The sequence below is a fragment of the Haliotis cracherodii genome, unplaced genomic scaffold (genome assembly GCF_022045235.1).
Source record: "Haliotis cracherodii isolate W230 unplaced genomic scaffold, xgHalCrac1.p SCAF_2, whole genome shotgun sequence".
NCBI classification, from domain to species: Eukaryota; Metazoa; Mollusca; class Gastropoda; order Lepetellida; family Haliotidae; genus Haliotis; species Haliotis cracherodii.
This window is the reverse complement of record NW_027266275.1, coordinates 59,161,118-59,181,135: the sequence shown is the minus strand read 5'-3', so window position 1 is coordinate 59,181,135 and position 20,018 is coordinate 59,161,118. Positions and strand designations below refer to the sequence as shown.

General features: G+C 40.4%; 2 protein-coding genes across 2 annotated transcripts; one reads left to right on the top strand and one right to left on the bottom strand.

Moving 5' to 3' along the window:
• Positions 1-575: 575 nt before the first annotated feature.
• On the bottom strand, positions 576-8,965 carry LOC139468291 (marginal zone B- and B1-cell-specific protein-like). Its single transcript, XM_071250171.1, has 4 exons — positions 8,637-8,965; positions 6,480-6,589; positions 5,775-5,879; positions 576-4,234 (listed from the first exon to the last, which is right to left on the bottom strand). The coding sequence occupies exons 1-4, from the start codon at positions 8,844-8,846 to the stop codon at positions 4,051-4,053; spliced, it is 609 nt and encodes a 202-aa protein (XP_071106272.1). The 5' UTR covers positions 8,847-8,965; the 3' UTR covers positions 576-4,050.
• Positions 8,966-12,932: 3,967 nt separating this feature from the next.
• On the top strand, positions 12,933-14,375 carry LOC139469829 (uncharacterized). The gene is made up of 4 exons (XM_071252131.1): positions 12,933-12,967; positions 13,632-13,681; positions 13,903-13,965; positions 14,098-14,375. Exons 1-4 carry the CDS (start codon positions 12,933-12,935, stop codon positions 14,373-14,375), a joined length of 426 nt encoding a protein of 141 aa, XP_071108232.1.
• The last annotated feature ends 5,643 nt before the right edge of the window (positions 14,376-20,018 follow it).

The following is a 20,018-nucleotide window of genomic DNA, read 5'->3' as shown; positions in this document are numbered from 1 at the left end:
ATTGTAGCATTGAATGTTTAAAAAACACCTTTTCTCGCATTAACAATTGAATATATGAACATCAAACATCCGATTCTTTCTCAGTCATAGAGATTCTATAACTTAAAAGATCCTGAACTATACATCTAGATTTCATATATATATCTGTTTAACATGTATATATAACATAAAGTATCAAATATAAATATGTACATCTCATTCAGTACTGATACATAATGGTTTGTCTCTAATCACTGAGGCCTAGAAGAATTGATAGTATAACGGCATATGTTTGTGATGAAGTTCTCTTCCCTGCCTACGCTACGCCCCAGGTTACACAGGGCAATGCATTACTGGGATTGATGTGAACTGCTGTGATACCACATCGGTTGTTTCTGCACAAATAGATGAAAGGACTCGAGTGGACTTCAAGGTGTGAAAGAAAAGCAGCAGAACGGAGGGAAACTCTGTAGTCCATATCACAGGCCGACCAAACACTTCACAGCTTTAGTAGATGAATATGAAAAACCTCCACAATAATGGACTGCTTTGTACATACCCGGTACCAACTGTGAAAAGTTGATTATTTGTAGACAACAAAGATTACTATCATTGTCATATGTTAGCCACTTTGTGGTTTATTGGGTTACTGGCAAATACACTGCCTCCGTACCATCACAAGGGAACACTAAATGACCACAAGTGACAACTGAAAAGGATTGAACCAACAATTTCATGATTGAACAAAATGACTTGTGAAGTATATGATAGTATGAATAAAAGCATGAGGAAATTAAACTGCTAAAACACACTGTACACAGACAGGAATGTACACCAACATAGTCCGACATGACAGTGTTGTTTATGGATGAATCTGCTCTCAAACATTTCAGGAAGTTCAAACCATGCTATGGTTGATACAAATCACTTGCACAAAATGCACCTCCTGAATGGCCAGTGAAATCCTGGCTCAGAATCAACTGCAACAACATCAGCGTGACATAATCACAATGGTTTAATTCTAGGGAAAACATCTCAATCAGTAAACATTAAATATGTACAATTATTGTATACCTATCAATGATATGAGGCATTTTGCATGTGCGATAGAGCCAACATGGAGATGGTCATATCACAGGGGGAGTCGTATTACATCCCCTGCTCTGCTGATATGGCTTGTTAATGCATTTTGAATGGGCGGTCAATATCAGCCCAGACGGTAAGAAATTAGAGTTACGTCCCTTAATTTTTCGTCTGCTCAGCTAGCTTTCCTGTGATAATGACATCCAAACGTGAAAATGTTTTGCATTCACTTGCAAATGGATACATTTTCCAATATTATGTAATGGTATATGATAAAATGGTTATATTGCATTTTTCATATCAAACCCCATATCAACCCTCGACCCCCACATTAGCCCTTAGGCTGATATGGGGTCTCCTGTTGATATGGGGTACGATATGAAAACTGCCATATTTATAACCGTAAGTCTGCCTCATACATTCTGTCCACACACACATTCAGATTCCTGCCTGCTGCAGAACAACATACTTCTATTATTAAAATATTCTTCACCAAGTAACATTCTCACTTTATTTGCACATATCCCTGTGTACAAAGTAATGAATGAAGATATTGTTGCATTAAACTCATGTCAGACTTGCACCACAGCACTGTGTACCCTGGCTTTGTTGACCCCTAAGGGACAGGTCATTTATTACATAGGGGTGGCAAGAGGCTTTTGATGCATTTTTGTACTGAAAATAATTACATATGACCCTCCCCACATCCTTGTACATTTTTGTCTTGACCCTCCAAAAATATGTGTATTTCTTTTTTCTAACACTCCGCAAGAGACAAGTCATATTTTTGGCGATGCTCCCATGATTCCCTCTGACCCACTAGCAGCTATAACAAATGATTGGTCCCTAACTATGCCAAATATAGAAACTGGTACCCTTCAACCGCTTGGTGTTCCCACATACTTGGATATCTGCATATGTTCATGTTAGCCTTTGATTAATTACAGTAGGTATGAGTGAGTAAGGTTTTACACCGCTTTTAGCAACATTCCAGCAATATCACGGCGGGGGACACGATAAATGGGCTTCACTCATTGTACCCATGATGGGAATCGAACCCGGGTCTAAGGCGTGACAAGTGAACACTTTAACCACTAGGCTACCCGACCGCCCCTTGAAGGTATCAGTGAGTAGGGTCTTGCATCCCTTTCAGCATTATTCCCACCATATCACTGCAGGGGGACACCAGAAATGGGGCTCACATTGTACTCATATTGAGAATTGAAGCCAGGGATTCGGGTAACAGGACAAAGCTTTAACCAGTAGACTACTCCACTGCCCATGTTGAGCATGACACAATATTGTCAGCAACTACTAACCATCTCATTAATATAACATTATAGCAATGTTTTTGCCAATGCTTATTTAATACAGTATCAGGGTTTTTTTCATGTTATCACTGCCTACTTGAAAACATTTCTGCCAGTAGGCCCAGTTACATGCGATACATTGTCAGAGAGGCAGTTTTCCCCAGCTATTTAAACAATTCTGGACCAATCCCTTTCTTTCCATCCCACACTTTTGACTTTAATGGACAAGATCAATTAATAAAATAACATTATCTTTTCATTGGACACTTCGTAGAACATCTTTAATAGCTTTATACAGTGCTGCATAACCAGTAAAATTCTGTCAGTTTCTATTGTTTGTTCACTGTAAATCTGTAGTGTGCTCATTTAATGTGAAGATGAACAAATCAAAGTCTTCTGGGAAAATATGATAGGGATTTTTAGTGTAACACTGGCTAGAAGCTTTATTGCACTTCAGTCACAGTACCAGTCTGCAAGTTTCACTGCATAGCAGTATGTTCAACATGTCGAGATCCCTAGCAGAAATCTGACTTGACTTGAAGTTGATGCCTTGCAAGGGACACTCTGGAATCTGGGTATCAGCTTATGTCCTTAACTCCTCCCCTGATACAGAAACAGGACCCGAGACATCATACCCACATCGTTACTTGTTGTTAAAAGCCAGGAACTACACAGAATCTTCATTCAATAATCAACTCCGTAATAATTTCTCAACGTACATACATGTACATGTACCAGTACACAAACACACCAACCATCACGACCTTGTATGTCAACATAAACATGTCACACGACCACTGATACTCCCCACTACACGTATGTCAACATAAACATGTCACACGATCACTGATACTCCCAACTACACATATGTCAACATAAACATGTCACACGATCACTGATGCTCCCAACTACACGTATGTCAACATAAAGATGTCACACGATCATGGATTCTCCCCACTACAAGTATGTCAACATAAACATGTCACACGATCACTGATACTCCCCACTACACGAATGTCAACATAAACATGTCACACGATCACTGATACTCCCCACTACACGTATGTCAACATAAACATGTCACACAATCACTGATACTCCCCACTAAACGTATGTCAACATAAACATGTCACACGACCACTGATACTCCCCACTACATGTATGTCAACATAAACATGTCACACGATCACTGATACTCCCCACTACATGTATGTCAACATAAACATGTCACACGATCACTGATACTCCCCACTACATGTATGTCAACATAAACATGTCACACGACCACTGATACTCCCCACTACACGTATGTCAACATAAACATGTCACACGATCACTGATACTCCCCACTACACGTATGTCAACATAAACATGTCACACGATCACTGATACTCCCCACTACAAGTATGTCAACATAAACATGTCACACAATCATGGATTCTCCCCACTACAAGTATGTCAACATCTACAACATTCATCCCCTCAACACACATATATTTACCAAACATGACAATCATCCCTTGGTGACAAACACAAACATGATGATCATCCTGTGATGTCGCACACAAACATAACAATCACCCCCTCGATGTCACACACAAACAAGACAATCATCTCCTTGATGTCACACAAATATGACAATCACCCCTTAATGTCACACATATTCTTGAATCACACTTCACAACTCTTCCTTCGACTTCTTCCCTTTCTTCTTCTTGGTCTTGTTAAGCGAGCTACAGTCCCCCTGTACGCCCTCTCCGTAACACAGGAACTTCTCGAGGTGCTTGCCGTGCTCCTTGTAGGCGTGGTAGATCTCCTCCTCCCCCAGTTCCCCGACGTAGTTCTGGCACATCTGCTGCAGCCTGCCAACACAACGCCACACACATGACAACCACTCACAGGTTCATGGGAAGGAGGGGCACATTTTGTGATCTCAACTCAACAAAGATGTAAGATGATTACAAATAACATGTCAAGCAATTGCTATTTGGTACTGTGATTCTTTGGATGATGACATATATACCACGTGAGTTGGATGAAGTGCTGTAAAATGATTACACTTTGTATATCTGATCACCTATAAAACATATGCAGTCTGCAATTTCAGCAGCTGGTCCAAAGTCTGAGTCTACTAAAGTTTTGTTTTGTCGCGTAGTTTGGTGTTTGGTCTAGCTGATAATAGTCCATATTTTAACACTAAAATCTATTGGTGAGGTAAAATGGGTGAGTGAGTGAGTGAGTGAGTTTGGTCTTACACCACTTTTAGCAACATACCAGCAATATCACGGCGGGGACACCAGAAATGGGCTTCACACATTGAACCCATGTCGGGAATCGAAACCGGGTCTTTTCAGCGTGACAAGCGAACGCTTTAACCACTAGGCTACCCAACCGCCCCTGAGGTGAAATGGGGTCGCATCCAAGATTATTGCACTTATATAGCAATATGCATGTACGTGTGTGTTTGTGTGGCTGCTTGTACTAGTCCGGACTGATGCCCATTTATAGTGCTAGCTCACTGAGATACCATGCCGCAGTTTAACATGAATATCCCATTCAGACACAGTATACTGACTCCGAGCCGACCAGTCCTTGTTTTAGCCCCTTAATGCCGAGCACCAGACAGGGTAAAAACAAGTGCCATCTTTTAACATATTTTTGTGTGACAAGGCCGGGGATCGAACCCCGGACCTTCCACTCTCCAGGCAGACACTCTACCACCAGACCAAGGAGGCAGTCCTAAGATCTTCTGAAATTCATGCTGAGAGACCATATGTATAGGGCACAGACTGCAAATGAATGTTCAGTATGCGTAAAACAAAGCACCTGCACTGTGTGTGTTTGTTGTTTAACAATGCACATTGCAATATTCCAGCAATATGAGGTCTGGATCATACGATCCAGTGATTGATATCATGAGCATCGATCCAGACAATTGGGAGATGATGACATGTATCACTCAAATCACCAAGCATGACCACCCAATCCATTTAGTCACCTCTTACAACGAGCATAGGTTTCTGGGAACATATTCTTTCCCTGGATTCCCTACTGGTTCCCCTGCACTCTGGTTGGTCGGTTTGTTGTTTAACGCCGCACTCAGCAATATTCCAGCTATATGACGGCGGTCTGTGAGTAATAGTCTGGACCAGACTCCAGTGATTGACATCATGAGCATCGATCCACGAAATTGGGATCGATGACATGCATCAACTAATTCAGCGAGCCTGACCACCCGATCCCCTTACTCGCCTCTTACGACAAGCATAGTCACCTTTTACTGCAAGCATGGGTTGCTGAAGACCTATTCTACCTGCACTGTAAATTGAGCGGCCTCAGACAACTGGATCACCCCTGGTTCCTGTGTACATGTCAAGCCTAATGAGAAAACAGGCAACTCACCTGCCAGGCCATTTGCCACCCCCCTGCATCACCCCGGGGACATCAGCTGTCTCCAGCCCGGGGCCTGACAACCGCTTAACTCCCTTGATGTCCTTCACCCCACAGCTGTATATGGTAAAATAGATAATAATGTAAATTTTTCCAAACATAATTTTCTTCTATATTAAGAAACACAGATAAGAATGTTAAATATTCATAAAACAATCAATAGATTTTTTAAAGGTCATTTACAACTAAATACATGCATGCGCACAACAGAAATTTCACAGTTTGGCTTTCTTTATTAAATATCTCTTTTTTGATCAGAGAAAATACAGTAAATGGACTACTAATCGGAAGATGTGCTAATTGGGATTGTTCACTAGACAATACATTAGCAAATATCGCCATGGGCGCTTATTAGAGCTGAGCGCTTATTACATCGAATACAGTAATCAATGTTATAATTATGGGAGATCTTATTAGAGATCATATTACTTGTTACACTGCTCACATTGTTTTCGACAAACAAGAGTAAAACATCATTTTGATATATTGTAAACAACAGCCAAAGTTGAATACAGCTCCTGATTCTGAAACAAAGTATTTTCAGCAGAGACAACTGACAACCAACAAGATGACACAACCACCACACAAGTAGTCAAACTGCACAGGCTATATTAGATCACTTGGACTCTTTCCCAGATAACTGTGATCCTGACTTACCTTTCAAACTTATCTGTACAAACGACTTCAAAGATGTCGAGAATCTCATGTTCTGGTAAAGTTTTCACAGACGGTCTATTCTTATGAATCTTGTCAAACTTGGAATGCATCTGGAAGAAAGGATGCATAAACAAGTCATTCTATACATAAAACATGATCAGGATTCCATCCAAGATTATCCAGTTAATAATTAGATTAAACAGATTTCCATTCAGTTCGTCACGGTCCTGTGATTGTAGTGCCTCCCTAGTCGTAAATGTCTCGAAGTCAGTGCGATCCGGCACTGTTGTGTCTCTATGCTAATTAGGGTATTGTTAGAGAATTTTTTGTCCTTTTATTCTCTAGCAGTTTAATCTCCTACTCTTATCATGTACTGTTTTAATATATGTTATCTACCATTGGGTAGTTTACAGAGCTCCTGATAAACTGAGTATCTGCGTAAAATACGCATCAGAAATGCCGAAATATGCAGTAAAATAATATTCAAGCTTATCAAATACGCAACGAACATTACAGATACGCTACACAAATAAAACTTGTGCATATCATCAAAATATTGTGAAGTCACCCTGTATATTCGATTAGCAAATCAGCAACTTATTTTGAAATTATATACGGACATTCCGTCAACCTTGCCAAACTCCACGATGACAGTTACATCATGATCATTTGCCATCACACTTTCTTATGGAAGTATCGTGGTATTTTTTAGTCCTATAAAGCTCTCGAACACCAGTTTGCAGGGACTAAATGAATAGTGTTTTTAAATATTTAACTTAATTACCCACATGTGTAAAAACAAGAGGGTAACAGAAATTTGAATACCCAGATAGAATTACTGATACCCAATGATTTTAAAATGCATGGGTAAAATACCCACAACACCAAAAGCTTATCTGGAGCTCTGGTTTATGTTCATTCCTTCCACTAGGCCACGGAGGTGGTCGGATATATGGGGAATTAGGCAGTGTTGTTATACTGTTGGGGTTAAGAAATGTTTCATGTGTATCTGTATGCAATCAACTCAACCTGAACTGGGAAATAATGATATATTTCAAACATTAGTCAATTACACAGGTTATCTGGAGCTCTGACACATACCAACTGAAAAGAATCTGACACAAGCTATAAATACATGATTCAACATTCCCACTCTTCATTAATGTAAAAGTATAAGATTCAGTCACTGGTATTAGTATATGGTTGTTTAACGTTTATTTAATTAATAACATTTGAACAATAAGACATGAAGCAGGATTCATGCTTGCAAAACACTTACCTGACGAACCTTGGTATTATCTGCAATTTGCATAGCTACATATGCAACCCTACCAAATCCTATTGGAAGGTGTCCTAACACACACAGCCATAGTCAGTTTCTCACATAGCACTAATTACATCTAGGCCTAGACTAGAAATGGCCACCATGACCACACCACACCGAACCCCTTTAAAATGTATAAAGGACTATCATTACACATGTGGTACAGACTGCTTCACATTCATTGACTGACTGTTAGCCCTATATTCTTTTCAAAACTGATACTGGCATAGAAGAATGTCCTTTCCAAATTTGATAAATTCATATACATGTTTCAGTACGTTTTCATGTCATTTAAGCAGCATTTGTCTACTTCAAAATCACTGACTAACATTAATAATGATATTATTTATTCATTTGGATGTAAAGGTTAGAAGCAAATACAGTCCAAATACCAATCTATAATCCAAAGTATGCATATGTTAGGTATGTCCTAATAATCTAAATGTGAACAGGCACACAGATGCCATGAACAGCTGTTGAACAGTTTCGTGTATTATTATTTTTATTTTAACAAAACTATATGCTACCCGCCACATATCTTTTAACAGGTTAATTTACTTTGATGACAATCTACATTTGTTGGGGCCATATAGAATTTAAGTTTAAACGTTTCAGTCCGATATGCTATTGATTCCAAAGAACCTAAGTCCTCCAATACACATAACTGTCTCAAATCTTATAACCCATGTAATCTCCATAATGACACTCCCAGTCAACCCATAAAACAAAAGTGCCACGCCCACTTCTGAAGTAAACAACGTTCAACAGCAATTCACAAAAGTCTGACAACAAAGCAACATCGTCAGTATGGACACGTATACTTCCGCACTCACCAAATGTGCAATCACCCTGCATCCGTCACACTTGAGAGATGAGGGCATATGAAAGCTGTAAGCATCTTCATCGTCCAACTCGGGTGTTTTGAAACTGATTGTTCCGGAAGAACCATCATCACTTTGATCCAACCCCTTGATGGCTCCGTCACAGTAAACATGAGAGAAGAGGGAAAACAGGAACACCGATGAGATGAATTGCACCGCCATGACTACCCGGTTTCCTGTCAATGAGACAACACACACAGAACTGGTGTATTATTCAATGTTTCGCTACATATCAGTGATATTTCGCGCCGCGACAAATGAAGGGAAGACACGTTATGCGCAGTGAGAGTGCGCAGAGGTTACATCCTGGATCGTGTTTCCGCGATAACCCCCGCTGTGTTTATATGCTGCTATGGTTACCAGAATGTTTTAATTTAAGTCTCAGATTGTAGTATTTCTCCCGATAAAAGGTTAAGATTCACGTTGCATTATAAATATTTCATTAAGTCGGATAAAACATTAGACGACAGTAGATCAGAATGAATTATTAAGCATAATTGGAGATTGGAATTCAATGTTAAATCTTGTCGTGTTATTTCAGGCTTGCGTGAGTGGAATAACGGGTTTTGTTTGTATCAAATTATTAATCAAGATTCGACTTTATTAACAAGAGTAGATGATTTGTTAATACAGCGAGTCTGCGTAATTAGCCTCCTTGTTTCATATTAGGGAGCCGTTGTGTACACAAAAGTAATTGAAGCAAACATAAAATGCCTAATGTTTTCTATCCATGGTCACGTTATTCTATGCGGTAACCCAGCCCTGTTGGTTTTTTGTTCTCTAATCCATGAGCGTAACAGCAAAAGATGCAAGATAAAATTGTGTCTACTTTATCATCCGCCAAGTTCTAAGTAATGCCTATCAAACAATTTGTTCCTTACCTATAAGCTAAAATGTTGAAAATATTGTTTTTTGAAATATGTCTCATACAAAACGCAGAACTGATCCGTCGATATTTAAAAGATGTCAGGTAATTGAGACTTTACTTATCAGGGCGACTAAAATAGATCAAAGAAGTACTGAGGGTGGTTAGAAAGGTCCAATAAACAATCTGCAAAGCTAGTTTACGCATACGGGATGTGTGAGGTAAACCCAAATATCATTAGCTAAGTTCCAGCAAAATAAAGTTGTGATGTGCCAAATCATACAAGTGGAAGCGTGACATACCATCAGATCAGCTATAGTCTTAACCAGGGAACGCTTTGATATTAAACTATCCACATTGTCGAAAGACATGCACTCAAAGTATTCAGCGCGTTCAGCCAGTGACAGTTTTTGCTGTAGAGTTGCCTAAATGTCGGTGATGTATTTGGCACGTGTCCTATCTTCCCGGAGCACCTGGTGCATGGCATGGTATGGAGGTCTTCTGATGTTTACCTGGATGTCGATGGAATATATCTTATGCATGTTAGATATAAACACATTGCAGGAAAGTAGCTCTGGTCGAGAACTAACGATTTGTTTCACATGTCGGTGTTTACAGTGGCTGTTATATCAACCACACAAAGTTGTCGGAGTTAGTATAAGTGAGAGTAAATATTTCTTCCCGTCGATCGCATCACCAATTTTGCACATTTTTCGAAGCTGGAGCCCATTTGAATTCGCGGTCCTTTCCTCGTGCATATTGTTTGAAGATGATTTATACACTGTGCGTAGACATACGACCACTAGTGTATAGTCCTAATGGTATGTACCATGGAACCAATCCGTCAAAGCCTTACAGTGGTACTAATATTTCACATATCTGTCGTGAAAAGGAACAAAATTCAAACAAGGAAGCAACAATATCACTTAAATTGCACTGACGAATTATTGTAAACTATCACTTCACTAGGGCTAACGGGTTGGAATTATTGCAAACGATCACGTCACTGGGGCTAACGGGTTGGAATTATTGTAAACGATCACGTCACTGGGGCTAACGGGTGGGAATCATTGTAAACGATCAGGTCACTAGGGCTAACGGGTTGGAATTATTGTAAACGATCACGTCACTAGGGCTAACGGGTTTGAATTATTTCATGTCCTGCCCTATTTCTGCCATCTGTCGACCGAAAGTCGGGGTTACAGTGCATGTGCAGTTGCCTCTAGAAAGAGCATACGTCCTTCCAAATTCTGGAATATTTGACTCGCCATGATTATTGCATTGCATGGCACCCAGGAGGGTCACAGATGTTACCTCCAGCATGTTTGTTTTTTGTTTAAGGCCGAACACATTCCAGCTATATGACGTCGGTCTGTAAATGATCGAGTCTGGACCAGACAAGCCAGTGATTGACATCATGAGCACCGATCTGCGCATTTGGGATACGACAATGCAATCAACCAAGTCTGCGAGTCTGACCAGTGACTACCCTACCCATCGAGTCGTCTCTTACAACAAACATATGTAGGTTGCTGGAGACCTATATTTTTACCCAGAATCCCACGGGTCTGCAGATGTATAGCTCTTCCACGGCTGACCTACGTTCTCGTCATGATAGAGCGGTGTTGTCTTTGTACAGGGAGCCTTTGAGCCCACCGACCATGAAACATGTTTGACGGACAATCAATTATAACCACCACATGCGTAGCAAGAATCCATAGCTGCCGTTACCGCGCATCATCATCAGTCCATCGTCTTATATCAGGTATTCACCACAGAGGACCACAGATCGTCCGGAAAGAAAGTCCGTCAATGCGCACTGTAGGATTTAAATCTTTACACCTCTGACTGGCTACAAATCATAAATATTTACTTTATTTCATCAAAAGTGGATATCATACAAGGATTCCAGATGAAAAACAAATACTCGTGATATTTCGAGATTTTCTGGCGCCATAACATGGTTTGTTTGTTGTTGCATTTTACGCCGCACTCAACAATATTCCAAGTGTATGACGGCGGTCTGTAAATAATCGAGTCTGGACCAGACAATCCTGTGATTGATATCATGGCTTTACCAATAAACTAATATTATGCCATGCCATTCGGACTGTAGGCAGATTAGTTTTTTGTTACCTTACTTTCGTCGCACAAATTATTTTGTTGCACATTTTTGCAGTATAAATTCATGACTTCCTGTGCAGACATTCTCAACATCAGTTGCATATAATAAATACACATAATTGTTTACGTGGAGTGCAGGGTATGACTAGTGTACGCACAATCCCTGCATATCTGCTTATGTCATGAGCAAATTATATTTCTACATCTCTGCCTAATTTCATATTTGCGTTCAGTCCATCAACAGCTCCACATGCACTCTATCTGTGTTGAAAACAAGGGAGCTGGAATCCTGTCTAGCAGGACTGTATAGAGGACTGCCCGTTCCATAAGTGCAACACAAAAATCCACCTTTCCGTAACCCGCAAGAAGACTCGTCCCACTATCGATGAATGTCATTTGCGAAAATACGACTTGTCCTGGAATAGCACGAGCTGGTCACGAATGAATAATACAATGACGTCCTCATCGTTCACATAGGCTGGTTCCTCGCTTTCTCTACGCATCTATCTTTTGTCACTCTCCTACACAGAGTTCCATGCGACCATCATGGTACCTCTGCCACAGGCAAGCGCCATGACTGTGACGATTCGTCACATCTTTCACAGTCCATTCAACATATTGCATATGCTTTTCATCCGTTTCATGTTTGACAAATCTACACATTTTCATTAACAAATGTCAAAGAATGGTTACGGTTCATTAAGAAAGTATCCTAATACGTGAAAATCTACTTGTTTTTGCGTAGTTATCCTTTGTTTACATTGGTTGTACGGATCCACGTGCTGTCATCGAAGCCCAACGGAGAGCTAGCGATACGGTCACTTTGATGTGTAAATATATATTGTCATGCAAATCACTGTCGCAGTTGTAGTAGCATATCTTTCTAATTATGCAAAACAATATGTAAAGCGCCCCCAAATACTTGTATTTGTCCGCTCTATACTGTTTACAAACAAGAGAAAAGTCCGGTCATGTGATATGCAAATTAGCTTGTGGCAACGGTCTTATGCTGAGTCACCACTGCGCCGGAGTTCGAAGCTGGACTTCGTCTTTAATATCGCAAGTTGACGACGCGCAAAGAGAGCCGAGAGCCAGCTTAAGATGGAACCCAGCTAAGTCTACGCAAACACGTGACGTCACTGGTGTTACACGTCACAATTGTCACTATGTGTCATGACGTCACAATCACGACAAAGCTGTCTGCCTGCATGGTACTAACTTGTCACGCTCTTCGAGTTTTCGTCTTTTTGAACACCAAGATGCCTCCTAACTGGAATCTACCGGCTCGTACGAGGTAAGATTGTCTTGTTTTTGCTTGGGGGAGGTGGTATGGGCCAGTGGGTTAAGTTTTCGCTCGTCAAACCGAAGACCCGCTTCGAGTCCCCACATGGGTACAACGTGTGAAGCATATTGTAGGTGTCCCCCGCCGTGATAATGCTTGAAGCGGAATTAAAACCCAACTAACTCACTCAACCCTGATGGTAGCAGTCGTTGCATATAAATCCAATTAAGGGCCTTTAATTGTCACATTTTTACTTAGTTTAAATAACTAATCATTATTGGGACAGAATATCAACTCAACACTTTTGGATCATTATGTCAAAGTAGAGGTAACGGGCAAATGAAAGTGCAAACTTGAAAAATAGATTTGACCAAAACATTAACACACATTATCAAATCGTTACTTGGCTGAAAACAGACGCCGAAACTCTTCAAAGTTAAGAACCAAACATTACTTTGATATCCATATTGAATACATCATCCCCTAATAATCACTTTGGTTTGTTTCATTTTTAGCCATCTTCAATCATGGATGTATACTTTCTTTTGCCCGACATTTAGCTTATCACAATAAAATTATTTTCATGCTATTATCTTTATTCAAAACAACTTTATGGTTACAAGATGACTTTATGCCATATGTCATCCCTCTTTTTATTAATCCCACTCTGTTCCAGTACTACGACACTCTCGTCAGCTGACGTCACCTCCTACGTTTCTTTTCGTGGTGAGTATATTACACAGCAGCCGACAACTGATGTTCATTAATGAATATTTGATGTATCTGAATTCTATGTTGGATGTCATTTCATATATATAATACATCATCATTATATAAACGTATTAAATAAACTCATGGGAAATGTCCAATATCAGTCCCTTAATGATGTAAAAGGTCGAACATCTTGTTACGTTTGAAATAGTACACATGTGATTGTTTTCTTTCAGATGTCACGTGGTTTTGCCCAGGAAACATCTGTCTTCTCACTCTCGCAATACTTGCAGGAATTGGTAGGTTATTTCTCTCTTCCTCCTCTTCTGAATCATTTAGTACCTCAAAATCACACACTATCAAGATTTAACGCATTTCACAGTTTCTAAAGTTTCCCATTTTAATATTCACACTTTAATATTCTGTTTCAGCTGTGGTAGTTACTGTCTACGTCCTGTTGAAGACTTTCATAAGGACACAGAAACCTGCATGGCGGACAAGCAACCGTCGTCTATCTCGCTGCGTTGACGCCGAGATGGCAAGCATAGACATTATCGATATCCTGCAGCCCAACTTCCAGCAGACAAAAACCCAGAAAATGGACATTGAACGAGAACTGAAGTTCCACCCTGAATATTGTCTGGACAATGGTGTGAATTGGAGTGACGTGGTTGGGGATATGGCAGGGTTGGGGCAGAGGTGGCCCTAGAGTATCAGCTGTGTGAGGAGGGGGAGTCACGTGCCACTGTGTGGGGACTGGAGGTGATGGAGGAGGAGGAGGAGGAGTAGATATGTGTTTGTATTTGTACATACTTGTAAATAAGGAAAATGAAAATAACTGTGTACATTTTTAACTTTAAATCAAAATCAGTTTTGTATTATTTTGTTTGAATATGTTTGTGTTTAATTAAATGAATAACATAGAACCGTTTCTTGTGTTCTTTCGTTGATATCTTTCATGCTACATGCAGGATACACGTGTATACTAGCGGCACCTATTATCGTGGGTTCGAATCCCGGTTGGCCCTGATTATGTCGCTAGTTTTGTCAGCACCATACCCGTGCGTGTGGGTCTTACATAAGTGGTAAACGCCTAAACTCGCTGACACGCCGTGATATGACTGAGACACACTGTCCAAACCAAACTCACTCACTCACAATACCCTTCCAGCCTACCAGTGAGTGAGTGAGTGATACCTGGGTCAAAGTTGATGTTGTATCCGCTTCTAGACACTGGGGTTGATAAATGTCTAAGGCCGCTGGTTAATGAAGGACACGGGGCAACTCATTGTACAGTATGTATTCCCCAAAAGTAAGTCAAAAATGGTGGTGGTACAGAACAGCCCCAACAGAAGGCACAGTTTTGACTGGCAGCTAGCGTTTAGGAAATGCATGGAATGAGACAATGTGTAATTTTGGCAGGGGGAATTGTACTGGACTTGAACATTGATGATGTGTCAGATGCACCCGCTTCAATTATTGTCGACACGTCAAATGAAAATAGGACAAGTATTTGTCACAAAGTGACAAAATGTCCCCCCGCCTGTATATACACCATAGTACCAAATATGAAGACAATCCAGCGATTAGTTCTTGAGATATCGCGGCAAATACCGTTTTCCAACTCCAAAAGCAGATTTGCCTGCTGTGACCTTGAAAATGGGGTCAAGGTCACCAAAACCGACTGGTGTCTGCGGAGTCTTTATATACACCATAGTTCCAAATATGAAGACAATCCAGTGTTTGGTTCTTGAGATATCACGGCAACACCGTTTTCACACTCCAAAAGCAGATTTGACTGCTGTGACCTTGAAAATGAGGTCAAGGTCACCAAAACCGACTGGTGTCTGCGGAGTCTGTATATACACCATAGTTCCAAATATGAAAACAATCCAGTGTTTAGTTCTTGAGATATCGCTGCAACACCGTTTTCCAACTCCAAAAGCAGATTTGCCTGCTGTGACCTTGAAAATGAGGTCAAGGTCACCAAAACCGACTGGTGTCTGCGGTGTCTGTATATACACCATAGTTCCAAATATGAAGACAATCCAGTGTTTAGTTCTTGAGATATCGCGGCAACAAACAGGTAGAACGTACGTACGGACGGTCGTGAATACTATCTCCCCCGCTTCGCGCTTTCGCGCGGCGGGGGACAGAAACTTTCACAAATATACTCTTACAACACAGTTGGGGGTAATGAAATATAAATATTAATACCAAGTATTAGAACAAAGATAAGTGTTGCCGACAAACATCCTATGCTAGAACAGATGTATCTGTAAAACTTCCTATAGTTTCACGTGCCACACGGAGTAGCACCATACACGTGCGTAGGCTGTCATTCCTGATTTTGAAGCTTTCAAGAAAGGTCAAGTAATCTCCGTGGACCATTATTTATGTCAATCCTATTAATTCTTATCATACAGTTGTGATTTACATGGTTGCATTCAATGTTTGTCAATTAACTTGCGATTCAGCGTCTGCATCGCGCGGAGCGTTTAAGGCTATTGGCATGCTTGGAAGTCAGCGTGCAGTGGCCAATGTTAAGACTATGGCAGGGGTACCAGCAAACCCAAAATGTTGACGATCTACCCCGTTCAGGGGTAAAAAGATTACAGGACCGATTGATCCGAAACCAGGCTCTACGAAATCGAGCTCAAAAGGTGAATCAAACTGATACAAACTATCGTCAGGCTACTGGAATAGGAGGTACGGGTCAGATGATTAGAAATCGTCTACATGCAGCCCATCTCCATGCTCGATGGCCACGTGTTGTGCAACTTCTCACACATACGTCAATGATGTACATAACCTCGAAATCGTCGCTGGTCACGTCTCATGATTTCAGATGAGTCCCGATTCATTTTGCAATGCCTTGATAGGCGTGGTCGGTTCTGGTGACGTCGAATTCTACCATGACATTGATGAATGCTTGATTCTGATTGGTTAAATAGAGATTTCCTTTTTGCTACGGAAACCCCTTTCAAATATTAAGCCTTTTCACAAAAAAACGTGCGTATGAATACATAGATAGCCTACACATATCGATTCACAGAAAATGGCTGCCGATCGATCGTCCCCTTATGAACTGTAAAACATATCTATATTTCCTCTAATACACGCTGGGTCTCTAATACCAGCCAGATATCCCATACTTTAACATAGGCTTACGATCATCTTAGCGCTAAGATCGCTTTGAGGAACGGGGCCCAGGTCTCTAATACACGCCGAGTCAAGGGCTCTCGCAAAATTAATAAACGGCGTAGTGTCAAATAGAGGAAATACGGTAGTTTGATATCGGATGTTTGGGGCGTTCTAGGCCGCAACCCTGACTACTTCGATGATGACATGAAATGAAATGTTTATGAAACTGTTTGAGAAATGTTCTATGGTGACCAGAATCATATTCCCGAGGCAAGAGAGAAATAGCTTAAATTGTTCCGATTGTGGTCCATCTTCCCGAGGCAAGTGTGTTAATTGACTTTAAAAGTCCAATTTCCACCCTTGCCGAACTAGGCTGGAATTCCTGGGCTCGATCGTAGCGCCACCAGTGGCTATTACGAGTAATATCCTTTCTATGCCTCTCCTATTGACCTATCAGATTCAACCTCTCGTATCACTTGCATTTGCTTCAAACAAAACGGTGGCGCCCAGTCAAGACGATCTGATCGATAATCAAGATCTATATTGTGATCAAACGAGTCTTACATCGCGAAGTGCATCAAATCACGTGAGCACCTTGATTAAAAACATGAAAAGATATAGAAAATATCTGTTGACAACGAGTTAGCGGTGCACATACTTTGCAAATTCTGCAGTCGACCGAAATCTGCATGACACTTTACGAACCGGATTTCGATTTCGGAGCGCGACTTTGATTGGACTATGCATAGACTCCATAATACCAGCCTAGTTCGGCAAGGGTGGAAACTGGACTTTTATAGTCAGTTAACTCACTTGCCTCGGGAAGATGGACCACAATCGGAACAATTTAAGCTATTTCCTCATTGAAACAACCGACAATGAAAGTAAAATATAACATTATAAAAATTTGTTTGAAAAAACAACATCACACCAGCAGGGATAGTTAGTCAACATGTTAACGTTGAACAGCATCACACTGTGCATCAGTACTGGGTTGTCTTCTGGTTTCCTGCAATTCTTTAACAGCACTCTTACTGTTAACAATTTCTTTGGCAGCCATAACTAAGTGCAGTGCAGATATAGTGACAACCGGGACACGTTAGGACGGTTCTGAATTCAGGGTGGGGATCCAGAGGTATAATTCAAAGATTCACACATTCAAAATAAGTGAAAGAGTAATATCTAATAAATTTTGTTGAGAAAATAATAATTGTTCATTTTTTTGGTAACTTTTTCTGAAACCCACGAACAGGTATTGGTAATTTCATTATTGAAACAACCGACAATGAAAGTGAAATATAACATAATGAAATGTGTTTGAAGACATTTTATTCATGACAACATGGTGTTTACAAACCTTTTTCTGATCGATATCCATTGCCATCTCCGTCAACCACCACCGTTAGAATTTGGCAGGAGGGGATTTGAAAGTGCATCAGAAAACACTCCCCTTCGAAAGTCCACGAAAACAATGCCCCAACTGAAGGTCAAAGCTTATCAAACTTGCATTTCAGAACACGCACAATTATGAAAATCATACACGACCTACTATTTCTGGACCAGAAATGTCTAAGTTCTGTCACTATTTGGCTTTGGATCCGTGAAATCTTGAAATTGACAGGTCACACCATGCAGATTCCTCGTTTCAAAATATCCGGCTCGTCTGCAGCCTAAACAGCGGCTGTTCAGTCATACTCAGTTCCATTAGTAATCATATGGATGTACCCGCAGGCTCGATCAATCTCAGTAAATCTACAGGTAAATGTTGAACCACATCATAGATCGGGGTTGTCATCTTGCTTCTTTTAACTAGATCTAGTTAATGTAAACAAATGATCGTCAGCCATTGACAGCTGTGAGGTGTGAGTAACCGTGATGTAGGTCAGGTTCTGCCACATCCAAGCTCGGGGTGGAGAGGCATTTACTTTGATGTTATTATTGTTTACTGGAGGTAATTGCTATCTATCTAATAACTCTTAGACATGTTAAATGTATATTAGAATGTTAATTCATAAAGTGTGCTGTAGAAATATATTCGTTTAGCATTTGAAAACCTTTTTCTATTACCCGTCACCCCTACAATAGAAATGATGGCATGTTCGATTTCCAAGAAATGACCTCTCTCACAAATTCCGAGAAACGACAGCCAGTCCACAGTGTATAACAGTTTGATAGAAATTAAAACATCTCCCTTTGGATTAAGTTAGGAGTGTTATTTGTCAACTTCTGTTTGAAAAACTATGTGTTTTCAATACTTATTATGAACTACTCACGACTATGGTGTTTTTTAATCTTGAACTTTAATAATAATTGTTACATATATAACTACATGTGACCACTTTGCAGATTGTTCTAAGATTGCACCTGTGCACCTGTGTTATTACGCGTTGCAAAAGAGCGCCGTTTTTAAAGCCTTGTTGCCGTCATGGTAGAATGGAGATAAACCTACTGTGCTAAAGCGCTCGGTTCAAAATTATAATAAAGAGGTATCTATTCTACAGTGGGACTACATCAAATTTCAAAACACAATAGGTTTATCTCCTAAATGAACACGTCTTGGACATGGTAGGGAGACGTGTGATCGAACCAACGTCATATGCTGCCGACAACGTTGGTCGAACTTGGCCAGGTGTAGCAAGAGGAGTGGAACAGGCTCCCTCAAATCGCATTTCGGAGATTCATACGCAGTTTGCGTCTTGGAGTGAATGAATGTTTGACAAATCGTAACCGGATAACGCACTACTGATCCAAAAACGTCCACTCTGAAATTTCCCATCTTAATATTATCGTCCTTCAACATCGTACGTTGGCGGTCATAACATCTGCTGTCAATCTTCACTACCCCTTGTAACGCATTACAAATTCGTTCATTACTATCATACAACTATTACGACAAACTAATACCTCTTACATTCTTGGACATTTTACATTATTTCTGTGTATCCGCTATTTTGTTTAGAGTATATATGCGGAAATACGTTCGATGTGTGCATGTATGACTGGTTGGAGCACTATTGGAAGACTTTTCTTACGGGACATTCCGTCGTTCCCAGTAATGACATATAGAGAGAAAAAACTATATAGAACGATGAGGGGAATGCGGTAACGGCAGCTTGAATTCATGATTCACATGTGGAAGTTACAACAGATTTTCTTATTCTTGGTAGATGTGTGCAGCTCAACGTCGTGTTTTGACTCCATATGGAAA